This window comes from Mesitornis unicolor, unplaced genomic scaffold (genome assembly GCF_000695765.1).
Source record: "Mesitornis unicolor isolate BGI_N332 unplaced genomic scaffold, ASM69576v1 scaffold17331, whole genome shotgun sequence".
Lineage (NCBI taxonomy): Eukaryota > Metazoa > Chordata > Aves > Mesitornithiformes > Mesitornithidae > Mesitornis > Mesitornis unicolor.
The window spans coordinates 10,431-20,167 of NW_010163299.1; the positions used below are offsets into that span (position 1 = coordinate 10,431).

A 9,737-nucleotide genomic window follows, 5' to 3' on the forward strand; every position below is an offset into this window, starting at 1 on the left:
GAGCAGAAAGGCTGGCAGTTCCTCCCTCCCCGCCTCTAGCTGCGCGCTTCGGCCTCTGGCGGAGCCCGTTGAGCTGAGAAGATGGGGTCGCAGGCGTGGGGCTGCCTGCCGGGCAGCGCTGGGAGCCGAGCTGGCTGCTCCCGGTTTCCCACTTGCCGCCTCCCTCAGCGAAGGGCTGTGTCAGGCTCTCCTGTAAGTGTCATAGTTGGTGCTTCTGCCTTGTTTTTGAAACTTCGGTATTGCAGATGTGGCCTGCATCGCGTGATTTTACTTTTATTCTCTGTTACGCACAAAGCCAAACACATCTTTTGAAATTCTTTCCTCAGCAAAATGCTGCCAACCACTTCAGTCAATTCTCGGAGCCAGGGTAATGGTGCACTGAGCCCCAGGGATGCTGCGAGGCACACGGCGGGGGCCAAACGCTACAAGTACCTGCGGAGGCTCTTCCACTTCCGACAGATGGACTTTGAGTTTGCTCTTTGGCAGATGCTTTACCTGTTCACTTCACCACAGAGGGTTTATAGGAACTTTCACTACAGAAAACAGACCAAGGACCAATGGGCGAGAGATGACCCCGCTTTCTTGGTACTTCTCAGTATCTGGCTCTGTGGTGAGTGCAAGGGAATAGACAGCATAAAAAAAGAGAGGGAGGGGAAGTTTAGGGATGGACTTTTGTGGCCCTTCTAATCAAACACAAGTAAAGGGACCAAGCCATATGGATTAGCTTTTAATCAAAGTAGAATAGAATAAAATGGCCTAACCTTTTGGAAGTTAAGGTGGGAATTGGAAAACAGAGGAGACATAACGTACTAAATAGTCTTGAATTATTCTCTCTATTGCAATTAATTTTCTTTTGCATTTCAGACTTTGTAGTTCCCCACAACTTTACAGACAGCAATAAAACACCATGCCACACAGCAGTGCTTTAGTCAAAAACTACTGAATACTTGGTTTATCTGAACACTACAGATAAAATATTGTTTTTACAATAAAGGCCCTAGTGATATTCTGTATATTGCAGAATCAAGCTATAAACAAAGCGTCTCAGGTAATTTTTAGACTGAACTGCAAATGCAATATTATCCTAGTTTTCCTCTCTTATATAGCACATTGCTGTGTGCTCACATTTGGTGAGACACTGGCACAGGTTGCCCAGGACAGTTGTGGATGCCCCCTCCCTGGAAGTGTTCAAGGCCAGGTTGGACAGGGCTTTGGACAACCTGGTCTGGTGGGAGGTGTCCCTGCCCATGGCAGGGGGGTTGGACCAGATGGTCTTCAAGGTCCCTTCCAACCCAAACCATTCTGTGATTCTGTGATTGCTGTCAGTAATATCAAAACTGTTAACTCTGAAATTAAAGTATGTGTCACCGCACAGATGAATCATAGAATCATTAATGTTGGAAAAGACCTCTAAGATCATAAAGTCCAACCATCAACCCAACACCACCATGCCCACTAAACCATGTCCCAAAGTGCCACATCCACATATTTTTTGAACACCTCCAGGGATGGCGACCACACCACTTCCTTGGGCAGCCTGTTCCAGTGTTTGACCACTCTTTCAGTAAAGAAATTCTTCCTAATATCCAATCTAAACTTCCCCTGGCACAACTTAATCCATGTTAACTTATGGTTTGAGTTAAGAAGGAGCTTCTATCAAACAAATAATATTCTATTGTAGCATTGTGTGAATTTTTTAAAAATAGTTTGGGCAGAGCAATACAATTATATCATTAAGCAGTTATATCATTAAGCCCAAGTACAGATGAGTGTTCTCTACTCTGTGAAAGGAAATATATTATTAATAAATTGTGTTGTACCTAGTACTTGGTGGAAAAAAAAAAGTTGCTGGACTGAAAATCTCATGATTTCATGACTGTATACTCAAAAAATATATGTTGATTTAAGATCTCATGGTTGCTTTTTCACAGCTAACTTTAATCATCTTTTTCTCCCTTCAGTGTCTACTGTAGGATTTGGATTTGTGCTGGACATGGGGTTTTTTGAAACAATAAAGCTGCTGCTTTGGGTTGTATTCATAGACTGTGTAGGTGTTGGCCTCCTGATTGCAACTTTAATGTGGTAAGTAGTGATGTCTGAAACTGAGCCCAGTATTGCTGTTGGCACACCGATGGTCCTCTGCTGCTTGCAAGACACTTGGTTCTCTGTTTGGGGCAAAATTACAAAGTATATATTGGCTATAGGTTTTGTACCATTGGGGTAATTGTTTCAAAATGCTGCTTTAAAAAAGAACACATCTCTTGCTCTACTATTTTCTGCAAAACATGAATATTCAGGAAATCTGTATTACGATAAACATTTCAACCAATTTTCTTTCTTCATGAGCTGGTTAATCTTCAGGAATAATGCCAAATTAAAAAAAAAAGCAATAAAAAATAATCTTCATTCCTTATTTCGGTTGAGCAGCTTAAGTAATGTAAGTCTGAGGACAATTATGTTTAAGTGGGGCAGTGTAGAACTGGCCCATGCTTCTTGCTGAAGATTTTAGCTGTTTCCACTACGAGCAATGTCCTATTTCATACATGTTGGCTTTGTTGCTTTGGTGGTGCTGGCTGCCAGTCCTTCTCCTGCAATGGCCAGTGTCTTGCAGAAGGGGAGAGACAGCAGCGAGTGGGTTTATAACAAGGCCTCAGCATGTTAGAGATGTGTCCTGCACCAGCAAGGGAACCAATGGGAAGTCACTGTTTCTGTGCTGTGGCAAGGGGAGGGCACCAAAGGAAGAGTTTTTATTTTATAAAGAACTTGGGGAAGCCAGGGCACTTAAAAGAGTGCTTAGTAATGGAGCTGACAAATTGATGCTGATTGGAAAAGGGTTAGATTCCTTTCAAACATAAACCTCAGAAACTCCCACTATTAATTGCAAAATTCGGGATGAGGCACATACAAGAACTGCAGCTGTAGATGAAAAATCCATCTGACCTGCTCTCCTGTCTGGGACAGCAACTCACAAATTACTTGGGGAAAAAGCATATAGTAATGCTTCCCCCATCCTCCAGCAATTCATGACTCTCCTGAACCAGAAAGACTTCAGCATCTGCTGGGTCTCCTCTGTCCTTTAGTCAGCTTCCTGCAGGCCTAACTACCACTCCTCTGGCTCCAGTTCAGTTTCAGTCCCTCACCGTTTTTTGCAAAGGCTTCTTCCCCCATTCGTAGTGAGTCTAAACCCGTTCTTGCCTTGCTTCACCTTGCACTCAGCTCTGCCTTTGTAACACAAGGAGTGTGTCAGAGAAAGCTGCCATGAAAGCTCTGGTCTCTTCTTATTTCTGAGTGTATGTTGACTTTTTGTTCCTCTTCTGAATGGGATACATTTTCTGGTGTCAGCAGAACTTCATCTGAAGAAGTCTGGACGCTTGTTTGGAGTTGTAACAGCAGACAACGCATGTTCTGTTAGTGCTGCTTTTCAGTAAGAAGAATGGGCTCATCTTTAAAGTGCTAGGCAGCCCTTTTCCTGTCCTTGCAGCATGCCATTTCTGCAGAGATTAAATAAACCACCTCTGTGTGAGGTGATGATTAATCTTAATACATGATTAATCCAGTGATTAATCACTGATCCATGTGCAAGAACTTTTCTGAAGTCATCTCCGTGTGTGCCAAACAAAAGTGGCACACTGCCTGAGAAAGGGTAACTGCATTGATAAATTGTAGCACTAATCTATTTGTAAAGAAGTTCTGGTTCTGCATTACCAGCAGTGTATTTCAGCTGCCTGCTGAATGCAAGGGATGTAGTTACAGTTTTAATGACAGTCTGGTCTGCATAATTCTTGCATATTTTTCTCCTGGATACCAGAAACTTTGTCAGAGTGCAGCATTGGGATCACTTAAGGCTTAACTATCTCACAGCAATGTTTTGTCAGTCAGTTTCACATTATCGACATTCTCAAATGTCTTTTTGTAGGTTCATTTCTAACAAGTACTTGGTGAAGCAGCAGAACAGAGACTATGATGTGGAGTGGGGATATGCCTTTGATGTCCACCTGAATGCTTTCTACCCACTTCTTGTCATTTTGCATTTTATCCAGCTGTTCTTCATCAACTGTAAGTAGAATATCCTGTGCTTTCTGCTTCAAAATCATGCTCTACCGAAACAGCTGAGGGCAGTTGTCTCTTCCAGATGTCATCATATCTGATTCTGTCATTGGGTATTTTGTTGGGAATACGCTATGGCTGATTGCAATTGGCTATTACATCTATGTGACATTCCTGGGATACAGTGGTGAGTAACGGCAACTTCTTTTCTATTTGACTAAAACCAAGAGCATGATTTTAGCCTATTAATTTGATCTGAGTCTATTAATTTGTAAAGCAGAGGCTTAGCTGGGCATTGAGCAATTCTTTCTTCATGGTTAAAGATGTTTGATAGGCATTTACCAGTCCATGTTTCCAGCTGGGTGGACATCTTAACTGAAGAATTTATATTCTTCGCCGTAACAACTTCCCTTCTTGTATTACAGCTGTAGCATCACAACTTGTTTTCCTTGTTCCTCTGTAAATCATGCTTGTATTGGATAAAAATTATGTGGCGAGTTTAAGACTATAGTTTTAGGTACAACCGTTTTCCAGGGCATTACCCACACCAATTAACTTGTGTGCACTTTAATCTGTGCTAATGGTAAGGCAGAGATGCCAGACCTGCCCCCTTCTAAGGCAGCTGGCAGAGCAGTAATGGGTTTTTTCCTGCTCTCCCCCCAAGGCCATCCTACATGAAGCACCTTTTTTGACAGAGCTCTACTTTACACTTGCTTCATTGTTGCTTCTGTTTCAGCATTGCCCTTTTTGAAGAACACAGCCATTCTTTTGTACCCGTTTGCACTTCTCATCATGCTCTATTTGATCTCATTAGCGTGTGGCTGGAACTTCACCAAGATGCTTTGCTCCTTTTATAAATACCGAGTGAAATAAAACCAGGACTTCATCTATCTAACGTTTACTTTGGTTTTATCTTAGCTGTCTTGACAGTAAAGAAAACATGAAGAACACTTTGTAAATGGTTGTAAATTTCTCTTTATTGTAGATAATTGTGTAAAAAAAGTTTGAAGTGTCCTTTTTTTTATTAAAATATTTACAACAGTAAACATGTTAGCAATTTTGTTCAAATACTTTTGCAGTACATTCCTAGAAACAAGTTACTTGTACATGTCTGTAGCTTAAATTTAACTGCAACAGGTCTATTTAGCATAACTCTTACTGCAGCTATTTTGCACGTACTGGCATAAGCTCTACGTTATAAGGGTTTTAAGTGACACTGAAAAGCAGTTTTATTTAAGAGTAATATTGGAATACCTTGCCTTGGGACTGTGTAAATGTAGGGCTCTTCATAGCGTTGCGATGGTAAAGCAACAACTGTCTCAACTACAGAACTGCCCTGTCCTTTTATGAAAGAACTTGAGAACAGATTTGTACATGGACAACTGGCACACAGAAGAAACAGTGATGAAAGGCACAATTAACATGACCCATATCAGGTTTCCAAATATAGCAGCAAGTTTTTCAACCCAATCTCCAGCAGTCCAGTGGGTATTATTACATCCACCATTAGGAATAGCAGGTCCATGAACACAGAAGGAAAGTACAAGTTCAGTTTGGCTACAAGGATGGGCTCGTGGCAACGCCTGCAGCTGTCAAGTCCACAAGGCAGGAGTAGAAAGTGACTGTCACGAACAATACCTTCTGGCAATGAAGATGACAACTTTCCAGAGCGCAGTGTTCAGTATGAAACATGGGTGCTAGAATTCAGTTTCCACAACAAGAGTAAATTGGTTACAGTAAGACTTAATATTTCAATACTAGAATTTGATCTCGAAGGAAAAACTATATTTATCTTAAAATACCAAATATGCTGGCAGTGCATCTTACAGTACTGTGTGTTTCAGCCACTGTTAAGGCTTGAAGAGAATTGTGTTTCCCCCTCAGCAGACACTGAGCAACGTTCCCCTTTGAACAAGGCAAGCACTGAACTGCTGATCCACAGAAGGCAAAGGAGTCCAGCTGGGACCTGCTCCCAGCCTGGCTAACAGCACAAGCTCCTGTCCTGCAGGCAGCTGCAACCTGACCGTGCCTTTTCCCTGACAGGAATCCTAGCGCCAGGGATCACCTGCTTCAGTTCAACAGTAAAAACACTTCAGATTTAGTGCCCTGTGGTGCAATACCATTGAAATCAATGAAGGACCTGGGGCCTGTGTGTCTTCCCTTAAGAGATACCAAAGTTTGTCCCCTTGAAAGAAGGCTTCATCCTTCTCTAAATTAAGCTACTTCAAGTTCTAGCTGCTCACAGCAGAAATCAGCAAAACCCTTAAGAGACCACTAAGGTCAGAAAAGTGACACTCAAAGACTAATTCATCGGGTCAGTGTGGGCTGTGGTTTGTTTCTTTTTTTACATCAGCAATCAATTCTAGCCTGAAAACACCACTTGTTCAATAGCCTTTCAGCAGTATGCTGGTGATTGGAAAGATGATTTTAAAACATAAGGGTTTTGTTTCCCCCTTTCTGCTACAGTTACTTGCTTTAGCTTTTCCAGAATACATCTAGGGTTAATTTATTTCAGGGGAGCAAGGTTTGAAGAGATTTAACTCTTTTTTTTTTTTTTCCCCACAAGACTAAAATAATATTTTCCAAGTTGGAAGCAAACTACAAATTACTACAATGCTTCATCTGGAGCAAATATTTTTAACAAAAAAAAATCTCAGAGATTACTGAAATGATGATATACTTGGGAGGAAAAAAAAAAAAAAAGGAAAAATGTTACATACTTGTTCAATTTTACCAAAGGTTAATCACACTCCAGCCCATTCCAGGAATCGTGTTATCACATGGGCAAAGTATAAATTGCTTTGCTCTAAACTGTCTCAAGGTATTTAAGAACTACTTTTGAAAGAGCTAGACAAGCAGCAATACCACAGAAAAGTTCAGTCTTTTATTGGTCCATGAATCATATGTTTGTTTGAATTTTTCTAAGCCATCTTTCAGTTAAGAAAAAACAAATGTATCTATAGGAATATTTTCTATCAATGCAAATACATGAGTGAGATGCCTGCAAAAGCGCAAAGCCTTATACAGTGCTTTAGAACCTCTTTAATTAAAAAAATTAAAAGTGCTACTTTGGGATCACATCCTGTTCACGTTATTTACAAAGTTTTCAGTAGGATCACCCACTGAACGAGCAAAGCAAGATTATACTGACAAGTCTTGGATTTCCTTGGTCCAGAGCAGCCTGATCAGCTCCGAAAAGCCCGTGCTCACTTCAGTCTGTCTGCCTGGCATCCAGTAGAAGTCAAGAATAATTTGCCCAGATAGTGAAGGTTTCTGGTAATTCCTTTGGTTTCACAGAAGTTCTTTTTTCTGAAGCTTTAACAGTATCAGAAGGAGCTAACAGGATCATAGGATAATGCAGTTTATTTTGAAACACTTCCCATTATTTGATTACTATAAGACTCAGTGGCCTAGAGGGAGCTTAAGGGCCACAACAAAAAACTCCCTTGAAATTAAATACATGTAGGAAAAAAACTCCCCAAAATCCAGTAATAGATTTAAGATGCTGAGGAACTTCTGTGGTAATACTGTGACTTAGACGTGTAAGAGAGAGCAGCCCCTCTGGATACACCCAGTCATAAACGGTGCTGAGCCAAACACCTGAAACGTTCTTATTTCACCATAATTCCAGGAAGGAGACTTGCACCACTTTAGCCTGACTTGGGGACTGGAATTTGAAAGGTAGAAAGCCCAAAATAGCTGTCTGCAGAAATAATTAGATAGAAAATATTTTTCCTGCTTTTTCTATTTCTCAGCAAAATTTCCAAGCAAATTTCTGGTACTGTCTGATTACACCAGGTCTGAACTTACCTGAATCTATGAAACATAATCTGTATTAATGTGGCACATTTATATATAAGCTCAAGAACATTTGAAATGTTAAAACAGCCCAGAGTATTTCCAACTCCTGCTAGTACAGTGTAATAAAAATGTAACAATCTAGAAAAAAACCCCAAATATTTTACAAAGCATTTGTTAATTCACGGTCTTTGATAAATTTCATCTCAACAGTTTTGAAAACTAAATATACTGTTAATCAGAGTCCTGTAATCAATGTGGTAAGGGTTCTATATATTTAAATATATTAGCAGTGATTCATTTTTACTGGGAAATATCAGGAACACTGATGCTTTGAGAATAAGCAGACAGCTTCCTTAAATAAGTGATACCAGTAAACTTTTGAACTCATGTAAAAAGATGAAAGTCACTGTCAGCAAAACTACTTATATTAAGAAACTGCTATGTCTAATGTATTTCTGCAATCTAAATTGTAATAAATAGCCGTAGTTTAAATTACTTGCATCATTCATTCACAGGCACAGCTGAGAAGAAAACATACGTACTTTCTTAGAGCTCTGCTAGCTGGTGTGTGATAAAAAGTCACTGCATGGCAATAATTTGATGGCGTGGCATTACACATCTAACGAACTGGGCTGTGGCACCACAATAGGCTCTATTCACACAGAACTCTCAGCCTATTCACCCACGTTCCTACATCCAAGAATAAACTCCACTGATGAGGCCAGTGCTTAGCTTACGTCTCCACGGGCAAGGCGAGCTTCCCAAGTAACATTGTAATTACACCATCTGATGCAGTCAGAAAAAGATAAACAAGGCAGCTTTCTACTCTTTAACTTGCAGCAGTCAGTCTGAGCTGAAGGTCTTATCTCTGTGTACAAATCTCATCTTCCCGGTGTCCTCAGACAACACAGCTCAGATAAAAAGACTATGGGCTGCAGAAGGAGTTAAACTCTTCAACTTGAATACTGCTCAACTGTGACAGCTATAACACAATTTTCCAACAAGGCAGAAAAGACAGTTTGACCCTATATCCACTGGTGATGGCTTGCAGTGCTGGAGAAGCAGATTTAGGCTCCTGGCTCCTTACAAATAGGTCACAAAGAAGAGGCCAAATCTATTAGTCAAGCTTTCATGCTGGAGATATGAATTCAAGATCCTCGCTCTAGGACAGGGATCCCACATCTGTGCCCTGACCACAAAGATGTTGAGGATAATGGAGTGTTTTTTTCCATAGGGAAAAGTGGGCCAGCTTTGGAGATGTCAGGTCCAGGAGGTTGGATCCCAGCACAACTGAGAATCCCCAAGGCAGGGCAGATGTCTCCCTCCAGTGTCCATCAGGCACTTCATTCGTATTAAAACCAGGAATTTCTGCCTCTCCCTGACCATTTCTGACTGGGTAACTTAACTCTGTCCTTACACAGAAGCACCTACGAAGAAGGACTCTTAAGAGCAGCAGCAGCATTAGTGCTGCAACAATTCTGCTCTGGATTTATTCCAAGCCACCTTCTGTTCCTGACAGAGTTTCTGATTCATTTAAGATCACTGTTGTTTCCCTTGTAATGAAAAGGCAGGGTACTAACTTGATGCCAAATTCAGTTCCCTTTAAAAGTTACTGCGAGCTACTACACTGATTAATAAAGGAGTCATACTGAAACCTAGTTCTCGATCAATGGAAGAAAATAAAAATAAACCATAGCTACTCACCGTATCTAAAATCAACACTGCAGTAAGAGAACTTTTTGAAAGGAGACCTCTGTAGGTCAAGTGTATCACTACTATTAATTCTTTTGATAAAAGGTAACCTCTGTCACTCCAAAGCAAAGCTGGAGAATGTTTTTTTTCTCAGTACAGAAAATGAATTTGTCCAGGCTAGGAAATGTCTACAAAGA

The 9,737-nt window shown here is 40.7% G+C and overlaps 1 protein-coding gene across 1 annotated transcript; it reads left to right on the forward strand.

Annotated features, from left to right (window-relative positions):
- Positions 1-320: 320 nt before the first annotated feature.
- On the forward strand, positions 321-5,095 carry UNC50 (unc-50 homolog (C. elegans)). The gene is made up of 5 exons (XM_010193920.1): positions 321-610; positions 1,962-2,082; positions 3,917-4,056; positions 4,133-4,234; positions 4,784-5,095. The coding sequence occupies exons 1-5, from the start codon at positions 331-333 to the stop codon at positions 4,918-4,920; spliced, it is 780 nt and encodes a 259-aa protein (XP_010192222.1). The 5' UTR covers positions 321-330; the 3' UTR covers positions 4,921-5,095.
- Positions 5,096-9,737: the final 4,642 nt, after the last annotated feature.